The sequence below is a fragment of the Diadema setosum genome, chromosome 1 (genome assembly GCF_964275005.1).
Source record: "Diadema setosum chromosome 1, eeDiaSeto1, whole genome shotgun sequence".
NCBI classification, from domain to species: Eukaryota; Metazoa; Echinodermata; class Echinoidea; order Diadematoida; family Diadematidae; genus Diadema; species Diadema setosum.
In genome coordinates this window covers 47836146-47858530 of record NC_092685.1, presented here as the reverse complement: position 1 = coordinate 47858530, position 22385 = coordinate 47836146, and the positions used below count along the sequence as shown (strand labels likewise).

General features: G+C 38.9%; 1 protein-coding gene across 1 annotated transcript; it reads left to right on the top strand.

Moving 5' to 3' along the window:
* The first annotated feature begins 1155 nt into the window (after nt 1–1155).
* On the top strand, nt 1156–15465 carry LOC140231609 (N-acetylgalactosaminyltransferase 7-like). Its single transcript, XM_072311763.1, has 11 exons — nt 1156–1466; nt 4418–4641; nt 5090–5256; nt 5790–6003; nt 7534–7707; nt 8970–9087; nt 9541–9663; nt 10548–10766; nt 13050–13115; nt 13545–13709; nt 14276–15465. Exons 1-11 carry the CDS (start codon nt 1290–1292, stop codon nt 14435–14437), a joined length of 1809 nt encoding a protein of 602 aa, XP_072167864.1. The 5' UTR covers nt 1156–1289; the 3' UTR covers nt 14438–15465.
* Nucleotides 15466–22385: the final 6920 nt, after the last annotated feature.

Sequence of the window (22385 nt, the reverse complement as noted above, 5' to 3'; positions counted from 1 at the left end):
CTCGCTTCGCTCCCGCGCCGAGGATCTCACATCGTCACATAAAAAGTGCCCCCGTTGAGATTTTGCCCCCCCCCCAAAAAAAAAAAAATAAAAATAAAAAAAAAAAATTAAAAAAAATTAAAAAAATTAAAAAAAAACCAGAAGTGTTCCGGCGCGCTTGAATAGGCCTAAGGACCTTGCCCTGTAAAATCATCCTAATGAACTCCTGACATTACAGGAGAGAATCTATTGAGGAAAATATTAGTTTAGGGTATATAAAGTACAAAAAATAATAATAATAATAAAAATCAGACCAAACTTGCAACGTTTCTCTATTTCTTATCACGTCACCTGCATAGTGTAAATGCCGTCTCAAAATAGATATTCGTGTACCATTATGTTCTAGGTCGTAATTGGATGTATGTAATATATATTTAATTGATATTACAAGACATGGGACCTTGTGATACAACAGTGATTAACCAAGTATATTGACTAACATCGATCTTCGACGGTGTATATTAACTCGACTTGTTTACTCACGTCAACGGAGTCAAACCGAGCATCTGAGACTTGTCTCTGGCCCGACAAACCAGTGCTAAAGTCTACGTTGAACCATGGACCTACAACGAAACGATTCTTCATGCTTTCTGGAATAAGCATTTAGTGTGTGCACCGTAGCGTGGCTAAATTGTTTGGAAAAAAAGGACGACTTCACAAAGTGAATGAAATGGAAATAGCGCAACATGACACGTTGCAGGGCAGCAGGAGTGTGCCCGTGTGTTTAAATATTTATACGTCCTCTGCGTATTGTAGTACTGAAGAGCGGTTCTTGCGAAGTACACTAGAAATTGCAATGGCGGTGATCTAATTATGACTATTTCCTGCATTTCGTGTCATTTCTCATCAAACCGACCCGCGCAGATTTTTAATGTTTCAATTCTACAAGTCAGAAGTGTGATTGTCGGAGTGGCTGGTGCAAACGGGTTTGACGGTCGACTGCATGCAAGTAGTACACACTGTAACATGCAATTAGAAGAGTAGTCGTAGTTTCGCTTGGTTAATATACCACTATGAGTTTCGGTCTCTCAGCTTATGGAAGCGGCAGGAGTTCGGCAGTTTCTGTGAATGGAGACTTAAATGTGATTCATCACAGGGACTCGAATGAATATCAAAAAATCATCGTCGTCGACCACCGCTTTCAAACTGAATCATACGAGCTCTCACAATCCGATATTGGAGAACGACGGTGCTGACAGGTAGCCATCGGGAATTAGAAAGGACTCTACGCCTACACTCTGGCGGACAAAATGGCTCGCACATGCCGCAGACGATCGCGCTGTTTGTGGCTCGTCATTGTCAGTCTCTTGATAGTAACAGTGACGCCGATTTTACTTCTCTTTTTATCGTCGAAAGATTCCACCCTGTGGTCTCCGTTTGACGAGGCCAGAGAAATTCGAAAAGAAGACACCCAAGCGGAAGATAAGGTAGAGTATGCGCCATTGACACTACAAACCATCCCATCCACTTTTTTTTTTCTTTTTTTTTTATGGGGGGTAGGGGTCAATCCAGGTTACGTTTTCATATGTATGCCTATGAATCTGTAACTTGATACTTGACAAGATACAACTCGTTTGGCATCTCATACAAAAAGCTATACTGGGATGATTATGTGAAGTTTCACCTCCCTGGTCGGATGGAGTACTCTCGTGTCACAACGTGCAGAAATGGTGGTATATAGGCAAGCATAGCGGTCAATATCATAGAATATAGGCAAACTACAGTAAAAAAAAATTGCGTCAGCTTTTAAAGTATTGATCATCTTGTTTTCAACAATCCAATTAAAGTTATCCGTAGAAAAAGCTTTGTGTTTTTACTCACTTTCATAGCAAACAGTCAAAAATCCATAATGATATCGATCATGATGTTAAAACCCATTTAAAATGTGTACACACTTTGGTGTGCACATGTGTGCACGTATTGTATTATGCGCGTCTCGTGTTTTATCATATTTTGCGTGTCCTGCATTTTGTATAAGGGCTGTCGGAATATGTGGAATATGCGAATATGAACACTGCTTGTCACCTGGAATTTTTCCAAGTGCTATCACAAGTAGCGAGAAGTAGCAGACAATTTATTCATCAAAAGACGAAGACTTTTTTTTTTCGACCTACGCCAAGAATTTTGCAAAGCGACACTTGCAGTTTGATTTTCATTAATTCCAAGATCGCGCCTGTGCCAAGTGGCTGTTTGCTATTTCGCTACAAAGTGATTAGCACCATGATTGCTTCAGAATAATGTGGAATGATATTGTACCGTGTGGCCCGTCACTCATCCTTGATCAGTCAATTTTAAGCAGCAGCACAACATCGTAGCAGTCGTAGAACGAATTCGCTTTTTTTTTATCCTTGGATTGACAATGTAATATAATGTAACGCACAGGTGTGAAACGCCGGATATTATCTGATATGTGATCTGTCAAAGTTCATACATAATGTAATTTTCATCAACTTAACTTGATAAATCAAACTTCTACATTTTAAAGAATGAAAGCCTTCTGTTTCAAAGGGAGGGAAAAAACATTTCAATCGATTTCAACCAAGTATAAATTGGTGTAAATTTGAAAGACCTTCCTATAGTTAAGACGACGTTATAGGTTAAAAGAGTAAGTCACTGCTACCCATCGCAAAGTTACTGACTTACTTATGACTGATCTCATTTATCAAGAAGTAAAAAAAAAAAAGGGATGTGCGATAAAGATGTAACCAGTTCTTAAGTGTAGGCCTACTTTATGAAACTGGTATTTAACCGTCACAGACGAAAATAGTGGAAATATAACATTCGAAGCTTATTTGAAGCACTTAATAATCTTGATCTTGATAAATTGGTTATTATGTTTATGGCAGAGTCAAGGTAGAAATTGGTTTCTTCAACGTTATTTAGACCTTAATTTTCATATCCATTTCTTTGCTTGGAGACCAACTAGACTGATATTCCTAACAATGGTCAGCTTTGCTCCAACTAATGCATTTCTGAACACATTTTGCACTTGAATCAAACATCGCGAGACGAAATTGTGCAAGCAAAATGGAAAAAAATGAAGCGCATCTGCTCTCCGTGGTTGGAATATGAAAACTTCATTTGAAACGCAATGTTAGAGTGTAAAAAAGAAACGACAGATCAAAGATACTGATTTCAGGCAGTATGTAACCATGGTAACCGCTACTTTGATGAGCTTTCGAATGATTTTCCTGAAGCAATGCCAGGGTCACGCAAGGAAATATTATCACCGTCCTTAATACAGCTGGTATTCGAAGACCTATTCTGACGTTCAAACTATCGTAAACTGCTTTTTATTTTAGTTTCATTTCTGATTTAGCTCAACTCGATTCAACCAAATGTTATGACTCAAACCCAATCTGAAGGAGGCGAATAGTAAGTTTATTTTCCAAGGTAAGGTATACAACGTCGAAACTATACTGCATCATAAACAACAGAAGGTCACAATGTAGGCGTGATTGCCATATTCTGTACATTCATCGCGCCAAGCCAAACACGAACCAAACCTCCACTACTTTCAATCCATTTTGTATAAGAGAGCCCGCCTAATCAAACCGATCGAGTGCATTGCGAGGCTCGATATCGCGCACGACACAATTTCTTGTATCCATGGAAACTGATGGCGATTTGCCTCTATGTACAGTACTGCTCACAGCCAGTGCTCACTTCCTTGTTGCTTACACCACTGTATCCTTTGAAAGCAGCGAGGCCTCTTCGTTGCATTATGAAAACGGAGATATCGCATTGCGCATATACACACGTTAAGAGGCTTGGTTTAATCATTGTGTGTCTTTGTTTCAGCCGCTACTCCAGTCGATAAAATCAGCCAACATGCAGCAAGAGCTACGTGTAGACAGGGCTGATGCATTATACTCAAATTAAAGGGGGTGTTGTCCCTGAATCTCCAGGGGAAATTAAAAAAAATCATACGCAAGTGTAGAGTAAATTTCTCCCCACAGGTCCATGTTTCAAGAAACCCAGAATCCGTATACGAATTCATGTCCTTGGATAAATCAATGTCCAAAATGAAGAAATTTAAAGGACACGTAGCCCGTCGCACACTACGACGTTTGGTCGCACGACTTACCGACTTTGGATCTGAAATAAACAAGCGTTTTTATTCCGAGGCTATTGTAATTTATTTCGGATCCACATTCGGTCAGTCGTGCGACCGAAAGTCGTATACTCTGTGCGGCGGACTTATCTGAGCAAAGTACACCGCACTCGAGATACATGTAGTCGAATTTCACTTGATGTAAAAAGGTGGTATTTTATACAGTTTGGGGTGTCCACGCAGGTGGGGATAGAGAATCCTGCCCATAGGTTGAGCGCGCCTTCTATATACCTTCTGTTTGTTTGTTTTTTCTTCCCTTCTCAGACCCTCGTTGTCGAACCACCTGTACTCAAGTCGACGATCGGAAACTTCGAACCGCCACCCGAGGAGGAGCGCCGTCACGGCCCCGGGGAGTACGGACGCGCCGTCATGCTGAATCCCAAGGAAAGTGACAGATACCAGCAAAGCTACAAGGACTACGGCTTCAACATGGTCATCAGCGATCGCATCTCGCTAGACCGCGCCGTCAACGACATCAGACACGATGAGTAAGTGAATTATAATGATAATAAAGCTGCAAAAGTGAACAAACCTTCTATAGTCAAACGAGGAGACAGTTTAATTTCATGAGACTTTATGAGACAGCGTACGTAGAACAAACAAAATAAAAGAAACAACCGTTTCCAAGTTGAAGATTAACAAAAAACAAGGCACCGGAAGTAACTCAGTAGATTTTTTTTCCCCATGAATTTTTATAGATCATGAGATGATATACACCTCCTTGTCTTTTAGTAATAGACGCAGGCCTCTGCTTCTAAGAATATCGTTATTTACTTTCTGAAATATTGATTTCAGAAATTTTACTTTCTGAAATATTGATTTCAGATTCTATTTCCAAACCAAACAGGATTATTTCATCAATCGAATTGTGCTTCCTGAGGTTTGGGTGAAAAGCAAATATTACACATTCTCTACTGTCTCATACACCTTCCTTAGATGCCGATACTGGCACTATCCAACCAACCTTCCCAATACGAGTGTCATCGTCGTGTTCCACAACGAGGGCTGGTCGACGCTTCTCCGCACCGTTCACAGTATCATCAACAACTCACCCCAACACCTCCTCGATGAAGTCGTCCTCATCGACGACTTCAGTGACAAACGTAAGAAGTATTCTGCATTCCGAACACTGCACTCTCAACAAGAATAGGAATGATGAATAATTGATTCACAGACACAAATGACGTCATTACGTTTAAACAATAGTTGTTGACTCGTCATTCTTTAATGTGAAAGGAGCATGACACGTTATGAACGGATATGACATAGATTTAATACACGATCTAGCTTGCCTCCCACTTGGTAAACATCACGATATTCACCGTGAGTTAGGGGAAAGGGAAACGAATGGCGTCACCTAGGCATCAGAACAGCTTGCCTGTCTGTCTTTATCTAGAGACAGGATGATTTTTTTTTTTTTTTTTGGGGGGGGGTGTTTGTTTTTGTATGTTTGGTTTTTTGTTTGTTTATTTTTGTTTACCGTGAAGGTATTATAAAGTTCTGATGAATTTTGAGATAGATCCATATGAACTATGAAGGACATTTTCTTTTTTTTTTTCATAAAACAATGGGACCATTCTCTATTTTGTCTATTTTGTGTGTTTTTCACCCCTCCCCCCCCCCCCACCTTGTTAAGGACACCTCAAGGCACGTCTAGATGAGTACATCCAGGAATCTCGCTTCATGGGTAAGGTGAAGCTCTTCAGGAATACCAGACGGGAAGGCCTGATCCGATCCCGAATCTTCGGCGCGGAGAAGGCTCGAGGACAGGTGGTCACCTTTCTGGACGCCCACTGCGAGTGCTCTCCCAACTGGCTGGTCCCACTCCTCACTGAAATAGCACTGAACAGGTAGTCCGTGTCGTCGGGCTAGACTAGACTAGACTAGACTAGACTAGACTAGACTTGACTAGACTAAACTTCATCTATCTGAAGGCACTGTTCTTTGTAATTACTAGTACACAACGAGGAGATTATATGTTTACATATGATAGGTAAAGGTACAGTTTACCATTGGGAGCAGCGATTTTATGTTTGACTTATCACATTTGATGCATATGTGTTGGTGAGTTGTATCACAAAACATCCTATACCATATAAAGATTTTGCAGTAAAACCTAAGATATAAGGAGATATTACCATTTTTCTCACTGAACCATAGGTGTAGACGTAGTATAATATAGAGTAGTAGTAGAGTGTAGAAACACTTTTATTATAACTATTGTTCACATTTTCTACATTCAACAATATTTAACATTGATTATAATGATTAAAATTTTTACATTGTTTGTTTCTATTCCTAACTCACATTCTAGAACTATTTTGAAGCACTAAAGCTGGGTTTTTGTTTCATCTGCAAATGGTAAATTATGCCCTTAAGTTGCCAGAACAGCACGTATTTATGCATCAACTCTTTTACCCATGACGGATTCAATTGACTAGATTTCATCGTTCCTATGCCATGAGACTACCTTGTATTCAAACAAGGAAACACGCTAGCAAGTTACGTGTATTCTTGGTAGTGCGGTACATGAGCATTCATAGACCCATGCAGCAACACTTGAAGGATTTGACTATGCTAGACCGTATTATTGTCGGAAGAAATGGACCTTATAATACAACAAAGCATAATACCCATGAGTGAAGCTTTTGAAACTTGACTGCAAGAAAATGTCTGCTGACTGCCTCAGATTTTGTCAGTGGTGCTATGGTGTACAGCCGACAGAGATAGAGACTATCGTTCTGTTGAAATCAATGATGCAGTAAATCTGTCTTTTGAGCGGGTCTGCGGGTAAGGTTGAAAAGCAGTTGAATTTATAGGCAATACCACACGTTCCTTGACCAAATATTGTCTCACGGTAGCGTTTTTGCGAGGAAAAAAACAAGGAAAAAGGTTCATGGAAGCTACACGGCATTTACATCGAAAAATGTAGAAAGGATTTAATAAAACATTAAAAGGGCTAAAATGACATGAAGTAACGAATTTCAGATTCATGATGTGACGTCTTGAATTTCAAAGTTTGAGACGAACACTTTCAAAAACTTGTCGCCACTGCTAAGTCAAGATTCTGAGACGACCTCTTTCAAGAACTTGTCACTTTAGAAGGTAGAAATCCACTTTTAAAAAACTCTGTCATTCTTTTATGCTAATCTCTTATTTCTGTGGTAAATATAACCATACACATACAAGACAAACGACATTCTAGAAATATATTCAAGTTATCTTACACACAAACACAAGCGCACACACATGTAGAAACATAATGTCCTTCTGAAAAATTCTGGTCACCTCACACACAAACACAACACACGTGCATACACACACACACACACACGACAATGTTTCTATGGATTCTGGTTACTAGTATCTTACACTCACAGGACAACAGTCGTCTGCCCGACCGTCGATTCCATCGCACACGATACCTTCGAGTATCGATCGCAGGGGGACGGGTTGTGTCGTGGCGCCATGGACTGGGACTTCTGGTACAAGCGGATTCCCGTGGACCTCAGCCGCAAAAGGCTTGGCCTCAAGTACGCCAGCGAGCCGTACGAGTGAGTGAAACATGGTGTCTTTAAGTGGCGTCACACTGTCCGAAAACTGACACAAGTTGACCATACGAATATGGAATTTTTGATATCGCTCGAAGCAAGTCCGAAATTTGTTAAAAGCCACTTAAGTGCCGAAGCAAATACGACGCCTACAGAATGTCACACTAAGGCAACCGAACCTCACTATATAGAAGGCTACACGAAAATGTGAACCTTTGTTACTATGTAAAATGAACCTTTGCAAGATGTTCAATCTATTTTTGGCTCGCCAAAGATTTTGCTGCCTACAAAGGCGGGGTATGAAGTATCTGCCGGAGCCTAAGAAACTCCATTAGCGGTCAGACAATGGCTTACGATGCCCTCACGAATGACAGGAAGTTTCTACGATTGGAGTCTAATTTGAACTATTTCCTTTATAATGTGATCATCTTTGCTCAATTTCGGGACAATGTGACACCTGCATGATATGCGAATGATTCAAGACGCCATGCTCGGTACGATGGCGTGTCGTTGCCCAATATCCGTAGTGAATCGGGTTTCGCTTATAGCTTTCACTCCTACCCCTGCGATGCAAGACCCTGAGAAATAAGCTTTCCAGAGCTCTCCTTCAGTACATGACAGTCAATCATGCTTGGAAAATCTCAACAAAAATAGTGCTAAAATGCGAGCACTCATCATCTTTTATCCTTGGCAACGTTAAGTCTTAAAATGTGGAAACAATTTACCGTCCAATTTAAAGACGTATTTCAGACACATTTATGTGAAAAAAGTAATGTCACTTAACATGACTTTGTTTGAATTGTTAAGAATTTCTAAGAACTTGTTTCATAGAAGATGATGAAGGAAACAAAGACAAAAATTAGGGCCTATACGTGTTTTATGTTCTATGTAGGAACGAGAAAATTGTGGGAATTATGATATTCTTTGCGCCTCGTGCAATAGCAGCAGAAATACTTTTCGCGCCTCGTGCAATAGCAGCAGAAATACTTTTCCTGAACTACCCTCATACCACGATCTGCTTCCTGTAAAATGATATGATACCATACGGTATCATTACAGGGGCGGATCCAGGAATTCCGTAAAGGGGGGCGCATGCACACCCCCCCCCCCCCATTTTTTTTTTGTTTTGTTATTTTGTTTTTTGTTTTAACCAAAAATTAAGAGGAGGGCGCGCCCGATGCGCCCCCTCTGGATCCGCCACTGCATTAGGTAGTCAGATTGTAGTCAGCAATTCACTGTCTCTTTTCTTCTCTTTCTCCCTTTAGCTCTCCAATGATGGCTGGGGGACTCTTCGCTCTTGATCGCTCCTTTTTCTTTGAACTCGGTACTTACGATCCAGGACTTCAAATTTGGGGTGGTGAAAACTTTGAAATTTCATTTAAGGTAAGTTATGATACGTGTAAATGTGTGGTGTGTGCGTTAAAACCCAGCCTACTTTCACAACGAAATCTTGTCTCGTTCAATACTTTGTCATGAGTGGGAAATCGACTTGATACATGGGTCCCACAGAACTCATTATATTCGGCATTTTTCTCACGTCAACTCAACAAGAAATTTTAGTACATTTTCCTTGATATTCTGTGCACGATATCTAAAATGATATAAAAGTACATTTGACTGGCGAAGAACAGCGCTGAATGACAGATTATAGCATTAAGTCTGTTTAAAATGTCCAACTCTTGACACCATTACACATTCCTGATATTTAGTTCTTGTATCTTGATGGCGTACGTAATGGTCAAACCTAGCTAAGAAGACATCTCTGTGGTGCAAGAAATCTTACCAAAATTTTCTAAATCATTGCTTTTTTTGGCTCACTTTTCAACTTTAACATAGGCCTGGATGTGCGGGGGTCGCCTGAAGTTTGTACCTTGCTCACGTGTCGGACACGTGTACCGCAAAGGTGTTCCGTATACGTACCCCGATTCGGGTGTTCCAGGAGTCAGCGTCATACACTTAGTAAGTCTACACTAACCAGTTTTTTCTTTCATCAATCATTTATTCATCTTCAGGAATGGATGATATTATTTGTCTATTTATCACCATCGAAGGATGTGAATATAGCTAATGAATACATTTTTAGTAGCCGTGTAGCTTTTTTTTTAATCAATGGAAATTGGTCTAAATTACGTAAAAGAGCTACTGTTGTGGCCCAGTGGTTAAGGCTACTGACTATCAGTCACGAGGTTCCTGGTTCCAGTCCCCTAGCTGATCCGTTGCGCCCCTGGGCAAAGCATTTTATCCTCATTGCCTATAGTCTTTCGGACACTCTAAAAACATCCGGGTCAGAACTGACCCGGAAAGGGTCCGTTGGGATCACACTCCGTTCCGGGTCAGAAACGACAAGGAATGGGGTCAGATATGACCCCATTCAGAGTCATGAATTGGGTCAGGTTGACCCCATTCCGGGTCTTCATGACCAAATTCCAAGTCATTTTTGACTTGAAGGATAGGAGTGACGACAACGACGATGGTTATTATACAATCAAGACAGTGAGAGTATTGATAACGATCGAATAGTAGTGAGGATCAAAGAACACGAACAATGATGATAAATGAGAGCTATATTTATGATGATGGTGATGTTAATGATAATGATGATAATTTAATGATAATAATAAGAATAAAAAAGTAATCAATAATCGTTAAAAAGTCTTTATTATTATTATTATTATTATTATTATCATTATTATTTTTATTATTATCAAATTGATAATGATGATTATAATGATGATACCTGTGTTTTGACATCAGTTTAGATGAAATGCTCGAGTACATGGATACAAATGCTTTAAAAAGTTTATAGCTTAAATTAACAAAGATAATTAATGTTCCTTTCTCAGAATTATATGCGAGTTGCCGAGGTGTGGCTGGATGAGTACAAGGAATACTTCTACACATCTCGACCGGACCTGCGGGGAAAGCCGTTCGGCGACATCGGCGAACAGGTGCGATTTCGCAAGCACAACTGCCCCAAGTCCTTCAAGTGGTTCATGGAAGAAGTCGCCTTCGACTCGCTGGAGAAGTACCCCCCGCCACCACCCAATCAAGGATGGGGAGAGGTACGACACAGAGCCCCCCCCCCCCTTTTTTTTTAAAGTCTATTAACCCTCTGCATGTCAACATTAATGTTTTGTCCATAAGTTTGTGTGTGAAATTTGTGCACATTTTTTACCCATTGGCACAGCAAGGGTTGATACCTTACCTCCTTTTATTTGTTTAACTTTCTATCTATGCACGATACATGCTTCTTCTATCTGGGAGCTGTTCTTCGGATAAGAATACAACATGATAATACCCCCATCTCACTAGACGGCGATTCCGCTACGATCATCAAAAATCGACAAAGCGCGGCGGATCGTGGCTTGATCGCTTTAAATCTTCTCCGTCGTATCTTGAGCGGTTCAGAAGCGCGGAGGGTCGCCACCATCGCCATGGTCGGCGACCTCGCTACGGAAGTTTTGAACATGTCCAAAACTTCCGTAGCGAGGTCGCCGTGGCTTTAAAGCGTATCACTATCGCCTCACGAACGCATTAAAAGCGCCACATTCGTAGCTCTGACGGGGCAGCAACGCGTTAGGCGTAACTCAAGCGCATCGAAAGCGGCCCCCATCGCCCATGAAAATTACCACTTTTACAGTATTACGTAACAGGAACCAACCATGAACGAAAGAAAGTGATGCACAGACCAGGAAGGTGGACATGGAGAAAAGCGTATTTGAAATTTATTTTCCACGTACACTCAGTACGAATCTACTCTGTTTATTAAATTGTCTGTTTGACATATACCGCTACAAGTCAATGAAAGTAAATTAAGTTGTAATCCTTTTCAAATATATCTTCATAAAATTGTCTCATTGTAGGATACGATTTGTAGTTTGCTCGTAAGCCGGTTCTTTAATATTATATACACATTTTACCCTTTTAATTGAATGGATGACTTAACTTAAGTGCAATTTCACATCAGGTTCTAACTGGTGTGTTCTAGAATGCTAAGATGTAAGAGTAAAACCATGTTCTGCATGTCCATGTTGGTTTGACACTGACATCTGCCTGAAGAAATTCAGTCATGAAACCCATTTTATACCCCGATCGCTTGAGATCGTAGCATGAGCCCGGCGTAAACGTATCACTGTCACTCCAATCGTATCACTGTTGTAGCGAGGTCTTGATAAGCGTACGAATATCGCAATACGATCGCTTTGATCTCAGAAGCAGCGCGTCTCGTCGGCATGGAAAAGCGGCAAAAACGTGGCAGCGTCTAAGCATTATCGTGGCACTATCGCCTACAGCGCAGGTTGAGCGTAGAGAAACTGTATAGTGTAATCGCCTCGGAGGCAAAAAAAAAAAAATGGAGACGGACGGCGATCGCGCCACGATTTGTTAAATCGTCACAGATTGCCATGATCGCCATGGTCACCTGCCTAGTGAGATGGTTTACAAAATCATAAATTGGCTATAAACAAATGCAATGGTTAAGAAAACACTGCTTACACACAAAGACAAACGAACATTTATTAATCGAGGACTGTATGATAACTACACTTTGACATAGACTGAAATGAAAGGAAAGAAAACTAAAGAGAGCAAGGTAGAAGTAAGCTAGAATTGTCAAAAGTAAGGAACACTGAGCTGATGTTAGTAGATTCAACGAGACAATAGCCGTTTGGTCATTCAAAGAGTGAAATATTTTGTCTTATTTTCAGCATCCCATGTAGGTTACAGCTCGTTTTAATAAAGTTAAACCAGTCTGAGACACTGCCACAAACAGAGAGGGCACTGCTGCACGCGAATCTCGCTATAACAGTAACTTTAGTATATAGCTGGTACTGGGTGCTAACGAGAAATCCTGATAGTAGATTGATCGGTTGTTGCTACGGTGATTTCCGCGACTCTAAGGAAGTATATTATACGTCGTTTACTCGTCGGGGTTATGATATTTCAGTTTACCGGAAGTATAAAACTTGCGTGCTAAGGAAGTTATACTTCCGCATTTTATCTGCGTGGTTTTTGCTTATGAGGCATTGCACGTACTGTGAATGCGTATCTATAGTCCATTAATTGGTTTTTGCTCCAGGAACTTTCGGTTATTAGGGGACCATTGTTAGCATGTCCCAGGATTATCAAGTTGAAACATTCCTTTAAAGTATACGCCCTTACATAGTGTCATAATGGAAAATTAGTGCGTATTGCAATATTTTAGCACTCCAGGTACTGCTTAATCAGCGGTACCACTTTTCAAAAAGTCATTTGTTTTTCTCTTTCTTTTCCAATCAAAATCATTCACAAAGTTCGACTTGTTGACTTGACGTGCGAATTTCGCCATGTTACCTCTCTTCCTTCAGGTGAAATCACCCTACACGGGCATGTGTGTGGACACCATGGGCCACCAAGACGTGGCTGGGGGCGAGGTTGGTGTACTATCGGTTTCCCACTATCGATTACAATTTCGGTTTTTGTACATGTCTATCTTTTTTTCTTTTACTTCTTTTTATATTGGTTCTATATACGTTTTGTCTTTTCTTCCGATGAACCTTTTTGGCTAATAATTCGCATTTTTGTCGTTTCCCAACTGAAATTGTGTCATTACTAGATTATATCACACCTGTCTAATGCATATGAGTCAATTTTAGAGTAAAAATTGACAGTTTTGCAGGCATATTAATTATGAGAGTCATAATTTCTTTTTAATCAAATGTAACATGAAAACTAGAATTTGATTGGGAATGCGATATTTGGATGTCTTCCCGTTTGACTTGAAAATAACATTTTTATCGATGTACTATGTGATGAGTGATGTTCTTAGTTTTCTTAACTTTGTTGACAATTCCTCAACTCAGGTCGGTGTTTACTACTGCCACGGCATGGGTGGCAACCAGCGATTTCGACTCACGGGCAATGGCGAGTTCGTCCATCACGACCACTGCTTTTACGTCGACGGCGGCGCTATTCGCATCGACAAGTGTGACAGAATTCACAGAAAATCCTTTTGGGTGCTTGACAAGGTATCTCTTTTTAGTAATTTCGTTTACATACTCTCTCTTAGCAAATGAAGTCTACTATTTCTATAGTTCTTGATTAAAGTCGAAGGGGACGCGTCGTTACAATGGTTCCGCATTTGAAAAAGGATAAAAGAAGCCAGAAACAAGTTTCAATTTCTACAGAGTATTTTTCACGAGTGATATAAAGCGTAAAGAGCATTCGCCAGTAAGGAGAATTATCGTGCACTCAACTGAATTTTATCTACAATTTTTACCTCATGAAATAAGAAAATGCATAAACATAAGCTGATAACGATTGTGATGTTGTGATTATAATTAGAATATTGATATTATTATTATTATTATTATTATTATTATTATAATTACTACTACTACTACTACTACGTGTACTACTACTACTTCTACAACAACTACTATCACCATTATTAGTAGTAGAAGTAGTAGCAGTAGTGTTTGTTGTTGTTGTTGCAGTTGTATAGTATCAATATTGTAATTGATATTGTTATTATTATTGTTACCATTATCATTATTAATGATCTGAATCTTTCGTGTCATTTTTGTCATGCCAGGATAACCAGAGAATACAGCTGAGCAATAGCAACCTGTGCATGGACCACGACAGCAACGAGAAGAGGCTGCTCGTCCTCGAGTGCGACAACGAGCGGGGTTCCCAGCAGTTCAACATCAACCCACCCGAGGAGATCGCAGTCGAGGAGAAGGCCGCACGGTAGCATTGAATACCCCAGGCAGTACGCTGCCTTCAAAAATTCGCGGGGTGTGCAACAGTACAACAAAGTGTATTCATCATTATGAGCAAAGGAAATGTGTCGGCTGCAGAGCGATCTACATCATTGATATCAGAAACACAGATGTGCTGTAGGCCTAATGGATGTATATTGGAACTTCAAAATGTCTACGAGAAAAGACCAAGTTCAGATTTCTTATATTTTCTCCGGCCAGATACAGCCATGTCATGACGAAGGATTCTCAGTGATATGCAAGACGGATCGGACGTAGCAGGGCAAGTGCGTTCATTTTTGTCTTGAGCCAAAACATTGAAAGTGCCTCAGTTTTTTTTTCTTCATATTCCTTTAGTGCCTTGGTACGGAGTTCCAACTCAAATACTCTATCGAAGATTCATCGGAACACAGAAGGATCATTACGAGTATTTCATATTCAGTCACAACTCGTCGGAGAAACACGATGATGTTCCAGAAAAATGTTCGCAGGGTTTAGTGTGGATTTGCAAATGTGTGTTGTTTTTTTAAGGAAATTTGATTAATTTTATTCAGAATATTCTATTTTTTCAATCATTCTGATGATGTCAGCTGATGCACGATTCTTATCTCATCCTATGACTGCTTCAGGCGAAGCGTGAAAATGCGACGAAGAGGAAAGCGATCATGTTGAAATGTGTGATCAATAATGTACAATGTACCATAAATCAAGTACTTTCGTTTGTGAGGATGACATTCTTCATATTTTGTCGTACCTGCACTTGCAGTTGCAATGATTTCGCACAAAGTGAGAGCAGGGCAGTTTCGGAGACATGAGAGAATTTCCTGATTGGCCGTGTCCGTACCTTTCATTTTTACCCTCTGAAACCATGGAAACGGGAAAGTAACTTGATCATATTGGTGGGATTATCAACTCATGCAACGCAGGATTTGAGGTAAAAGGGATATAGTGAGCTACATCAATAACACCTTATTGACCTGTGTTATATTTTCAGTGGAATATCAGACATTCACATGCTCAAAGATAAAGTTGGGGCTTTTTTTGTTTTGTTTTTTTTAATAAACTCACCGCAGATCTTTTCTTCAGAACGTTTTACACATTTCTCTGAGCGCAGTTGCGAGGCTTTGGCGCAGAAGGAATGCTTCAAAGCGTCACTTTTACGATATATGAGGGGAAATGTTGCAAAAATCATTGCCGTTATGATTTTGACGCCTTCATAGTGCCACATATGAATGAGATAAAATTATGGATTTAACTATATTTGTAATGTGCTGTTTCCCACGTGTCAATCTTAATTGAAGTGTGATGGTTTAGTGCATGTCACATATTTACTCAATATTGAGAAGTGGAGACATTATAGAGAAATCGAAAAACTTTCGATTTGCTGTTGGTATTCAGGGTTACACTTCTAACGTAATTGTATGAAACTCAGGCAATATGTTTTCAATAGAATATACAGTCATCTGATTTCATTCAGGTTTATTAGAACAGCGAGTGGTGGTCAGTCGATTAATAGATTATTTCATTTGTCAGAAAAATTCGTAATTTAGACAAAATTTTATTTAATTCGATAGATAATAGAATTCAAGGCTGTAAATACATAGCAGGCTGAATGTCAGTACATAGCAGGCTGAATGTAAGTACTCTAGTATCTTATTGGTTTTAGAACAATCTACGTTCACAAAGTAAAACATTTCCATAATGTGGCTTAAGAAGACGGAGGGAAGATACAACGAAGGCGGAAAGCAGTGCTAAGCTATAAATCCTCAATTCAGTTTTGTTAGTTTGTTTCGATTAATAAAATATATCCTGGCTCATATTATCATGATGGGTAGCCCAACACAACTCTGATAAAACAGATTCTTATCAGTACACATTCACACATTATCCGACCACCCGATTAAAGGTTGTTTACTCAACGATTGAATTATATGTATAGGAGCATGAGGAGGGAAACGAGAATATTATGAACATTATAGAGTTTCCCCTTTTCTCACTAAGCAGGAACAGAAATCATTTTTTTTTTTTGGCGTTTTCCAGATGTACCACCCAAAACAAACTGACACGCAAATGGCCTCAAAAGAGAAATACTTCCTTGCCTTCAGCAATTCGTTTGATTGTTTTCATTTTCTATCTGTCAAGATGCTTTGTTAACCCATTCAGCTGCACTTTGATTTGGTTTGCATTTCTTCATTCCGAAGGTACGTTTTTCATAAGGTTCACTTATATCATTAATCCCAAAACGAAATATAGATCGGTAATCCAAAAACGAAATAAGGTTTGTTGTTTTGAATGTTTGCATCTTCCTTTTGTTTTCAGATTGACGGACCTTAGTTTATTTTCAGATTAGCAACCATTCGGAATAACGAATCCTATTTCATTGTCGTATTAACGAACCTTCGGAATAATGAATCTTCAGAAAATCCCCACACGTCACATAATGTTTAGATTAACGAACCCTCTACATTTTGGGATTGACGAACTTTCGGAATAGCGAACATCACCCATTCGTCTTCAGTCATGGAGGTACAAATTGTACCTCCATGCTTCAATGCGGTCCTGTTAGGAGTAGGCCTACTTGGGGAGAACCATTTCACCGCGGGTTATACACACTGCGTTCGTGTTCTTTGTCGTAAAAACGTGGATTCAAAGCCAAGTACAGAATGCATTTTGTTTGCAACTTGTGATTAGGAGTGGGAAAATTGACGCAGTTTATTTATTTATTATTATTATTATTATTTTTTGTCGAAACGTAAACGCTGAGAAACAATGCTGGGTAGTATTGATTGGGAGTTGCAGTTTGGGGCTCTCCATGAGGATAGAGCTGTAGATCTTTTGTAAATCTAACGAAAAACTTTTTTGGCGACATTTTGCAAACCTCGCCGAAAACGAAGCCACAGCACTTTTTAGACCCCGAAGAGTACTTCCATAGATATTACTACAAGTATCTTGTAGTTAAGTTCTTAAAAGGTCTTGGAACAAATAGTGTTTATTTATATTTCGCGAGTAAAAAGAAATATAGAATACATGTATATCAAATATTAATTGGTATGCTTTCAAAGGAAGAGTTTCCGTCTTTTAAATAGGCTCATATGACTGGTTGTCGATATGAATGTGTCACAAAATGTGTGTGAATGAGTGTCTTATTTTGTGTATAACTTGATGTGTCTTTTCATTCAGAATACTTTGCAATAGTCAACTTTTCTATAGTACTGTTTAACTTATATTTTCGTAGTTTCTATCTTGTAAAATCTGCGTGCATCCCTGCTCTGACAATAATTATTATGTAAATGAAATGAATTACTTTGAGCAATATACAATATCATTTGATTTTTACATACGCTTCAAGCGTCTTTGTTGTTGTTGTTTTTTTTTTTTTAATAAATGGTCCGCTCATAGTGTCACTGCTTCTGGATGATATCAAACATGGAAACATTTACGTTTGTTCCGCAACAACAAAGCAAGATTTAAATGTTTGAATTGGAAATTTAATGTTATGCAATCCTGTTGAAGACTCTTTGTACACGTAAGTGTGTACTTGTTAGTCTATAAATCATTGTTGTGCGAGTGTGCTTATGCGTACTGTGAACCATACAAGCATTATGGATGTGAACGACCACCTGCAATTAAAAGGAGTGCTTTCGAATAATATTCCTTTACTCATGTAAATGTTCCGTAATAGTTATGTAGGCAAAGAAGTTGTGCTGTGTATAGTAGGCACTCCTCAAAAAAAAAAAATATGGCCGGTTAGAATAGGAAGATATGACCTGGGTAGACTAGGCTAGGAAGGTATAATAGAAAAATCATGATTTTTCTTTTTAATTTTTCGTAATCAAAAACCTAGTTCCGAATTAAAGTATAGCTTAATTTGGAAACGCGCGCTTACCACCATCAACTCAAAAGGCGCACAAGCTCTTTGAATCGTTGTACACGAAATGTATACGCAGAAAGAATGTTTACAGAAGATCATCCGCAAGAAAATACTAAATAAGGCACGGCAACCAGCCTTATTTTACTATAGGGGAGTACACCCTGTGTATGGTCTTTATTTGGGGTATTTCGAATACTACGGTGTAACTGCCATCGCTGGTGCATTGCTTACACGCCACTGCGTTGATTTTGTGATTAAGAGGTCTGAAAGGGAAGTTTTCGGTAATCACTCTGTGCTTTACCATGCAATGTACCCACGTTCAGCCATACACCATTATCGTCACACCTTATACCATATATTATGCTTGTGTAATAAAGAACTGAATTAACAGTAGTCACCACTGTCAGTGAAATGATAGATATACATATAAAGTGGGAGCCCACTTAATATTGATTGAACCACTATACAGAGGTGCAAATCTGTGTGCATCCAGAGAAGGACAAGAAAGCTGAATTTGGAACTCGATGACGGCACGTCTGCCTCAAGAGTTTGCTTTGGTAATTACCCATGAAATTGACAGCTTGGAATGTTGTAATCTTGACCTATGACCCCATCTCACGACCGTTGCCACCTTTCTGGCTGCCTGCTGCTAAATTTATCTGCCTCTGGCACGCATAACCTGGTGTTTGCATTGTCTACTATCCAGTGCGAGAAAATATTCATTGTCAAGACTTTAGTCCCTGCGCCTTCCAATGGATGTGACATACAATATTTAAATTATTCAGTACATGCGCTATAATTCATTACGCTGCATTTAAAATTATGTACTGTAAGTTTAGGAAATAATGTAAGATCATCTGATCATAGAGCAAAAATAGTTTTATTTCCTCGAGAGTAGTGAGAAGTTGAGTTAAATTTTGTATTTTCTTTTTAAGTTTATTCTCTGCCTATATGCTGTCTTTCAGCTTCATTTATTGTAAGACCTATATTGTCTTTTACAAGCATTTCTCATGGAGATCTACTGTGTGCCTGTATCCTGTGTTTTATCAATAATTTGCCATGGTGACTTTCAGTGTATTCATTTTCTGTGCGAGATAGCCGCTTTAGAAAAAATAAGAACACACAACTTGAGAAATATCGTTTTATTGTTGACTACTTTATACCTGTGTGTCCTTGAGAGCGGAAAAGACACGATGTTGATTTGATTGAAAGAGGACCAAAAATAGCATTGTCGTCAAACATTGCAGCTCTATTGGTGAGCGTTGGAATAAACCATATTTTCGACAACAAATTACAGTCTACGGCTTCCTTCTCTCAATTACTGTTATGACCCCATTCTCTCTCTCTCTCTCCCTCTCCATCCTCAATCACATCTCGCTTTCCTCTTTTGCCCTTTCTCTCTCCTGTTACTTCTGTTTCTCCTTCTCTCTTTCCTTTGCTGCCATAGCACTGCGACCCTCTTTATTGTTCCAACGTTAAAGGGACTGTACAGTACTGGTTGAGGTGGGGATTCATGTTTTGAACATTCCTAAGTGAGATAATGAAAAGCCTCTTATGAAATATGAAAGAGCATGTAAGTTTAAGAAGGATTCAACGTTCATTTGATGAAAATTGGTTTCAAATGGCTGAGATATCAAAAAAAGTGATAATAATAAAAGGCGACAGGCCACGCCTTTTATTAATATCTCTTTGTTTCACCTTGTTTTTGGATATCTCGGCCATTCCAAAACCAATTTTCATCAAATAAACTTTTGATACCCACTTAGAATTGCATGCTCTTTGACATCTCATAGAGTGGTTTCTGAATATCTCGCAAAACGTTGAATGCTAAATCCTCATCTCGACCAGAACTGTATACACCCTTTAAGTGCTGAATAAAGAAGCACACGCAAACAAAATAAATGAATGTATAAAACATTGTATTTCGTTCTCTCTGTTGCTACAATACATTATTTGCCACTTTACAATGAATTGCAATTAAAAGCGATGTGCTGTTGTTAAAATAAAAACAACGAAGTCGATCATTATCTTGAGTTAAAGCAAAAGACTACTTAGAAGGCATATTTGGCAATATATAGCAACGTTTTTTGTCACAGGTAGGCCCACATTCATCTTTGAAAATTGAAATGGTGATAAAACAGAAAAAAGAGGGGTTGCCCATATCAACTGCAAAGTTGTTGCAATGATTTTAAAACAACCCTCTTGAATGAAATACTAGTAAGCGCAGGCATTCAGAACAATAGATACAATTAATGTATGTTATCTTCCTTTTACAAACTCAATGGTTTTGTTTTCAGGCAGTACAGTGCTCAGCACATTAACAGCTTTCTTAGGATTACATGGTTCAGTTTGCTTTAAAAATGGTAATGTTATTAGGTGGTAGAAAAAAATACAATTTTGGATTTTTTTTTTTTTGCACGATATACATTGTAGCGTAGAATAAAAACAAATCACAACTTGACATTCTATTACTGACATCAATGAAAATAAAATTTGCCTTCCAACCAGTTATAAACAAACTCTTGAACCATTGACAATAAATAAATACCAATTACCGGTCCTTGTCAAGTGATCGATATGAAATATGAATTGTGACTTGTGAGTAATAGTTATCTTTACTTATCAACCCTCTTGTTCTCTCGAAGCGGATTTGATTGTAACCAAGTCAGTCTATTCATCGATCATCCTCATCAACGGCAAATTTCAGGTAACCTTGGTTTACTTGCATTTTCATCGATCTCTTCAATGGTAACCTCTTTTTAATTTTTTTGAGCAAAATATTTAGGACTATTTTTTCGTAGATGAATAAGACATTTGTGAGTTATCTCAGCACGACCAAAAGTGGCTTCTCACTACAAATATAGCTTAATCTGCAGAACTAATCTTACGAATTTGGACCACACTATATTTTGAACAGCCGTATAGGTAGTAACATAATGTGCTACAAAATGAATAGAAACATGTTAACCGTTCAAAAGCTGCAAGTTGCTCAGTAGGTGTGATTTTGAACTAAAAAGTCGGCTTTCGTGAACTTCCAATAACCTCGATTCTTAATTGGTTTGCTGTGCTTGAGCGACATTCGTCACCCTAGTTTGCCCTCTGCGTAACAATCCACTAATCACCCACCTGCCTTCCTCAACTTCCCGACCCATCTACCTCACCAGCTCTCTACCTAATTCACCGAATTTCCAAATGTGTTCATGATCACTGTAACTCCACGAACAAAAGACATTTCATCTGTGTGGATCCTAAACTCACACCACCTTCCCCATTGATTGACATCCTCCTTGGGGTACCCAAAAATGTTCACGAATTTCTAATAAAAAAAATTCTTAGGAAATTTTATAATAAAAAAATCTTTAAAAAAAATTAATAGCATCCCTCTCAAATGCTTAGTTTTACACACAAACTTACACACACACACATACATACATAGGCCTACATACAAAAACACACGCACACATACACACACGTTTAGAGAAGAAAAAGAACTGAGTCTGTTACTTAGTTACTGTTAGACCTCAAAGGACCTTGCAAAGCCTATATAAGGCAGTATAGTACTTGGAAACAACTGTCCCATTCTGTCCTCGATCGTATCAAGAAAAATGAACATAATCTCTGTCATTATAGTACATTGTGTATCCATAAAAACACCAAACGCAGAGAAAATGACGAAAACAACATGCAAAGTTAGATACAAGGAAATCTCGACTGCGCGCAACAAGTTTGAATGTTTGCACTGCATTTGTTTTCAAGGATGCGCTGGGTAATATCCGTCGGCAAAGCAATCTGGCGATAAAATAAAAGTTAATTTGCTTGCTTATCTACCAGAGAACACCACAGTGTAACAACGGCATCCGGCGTACTCTAGCGTCCGTATTTTATCTCTGTATCTTATTTCTATTTTAAAGCACATTATACACGTATTGTGCACTCTAAACTTCTATCGAACCGGCTTGGACTATTCAAGTCATATTGCAACGACATTTATGATAGATTCCCGAGTCTAATTAATAAATAAATGAATAAATAAAACGTACCCCAACTATGAGTGACTGTGAGTCCAAATG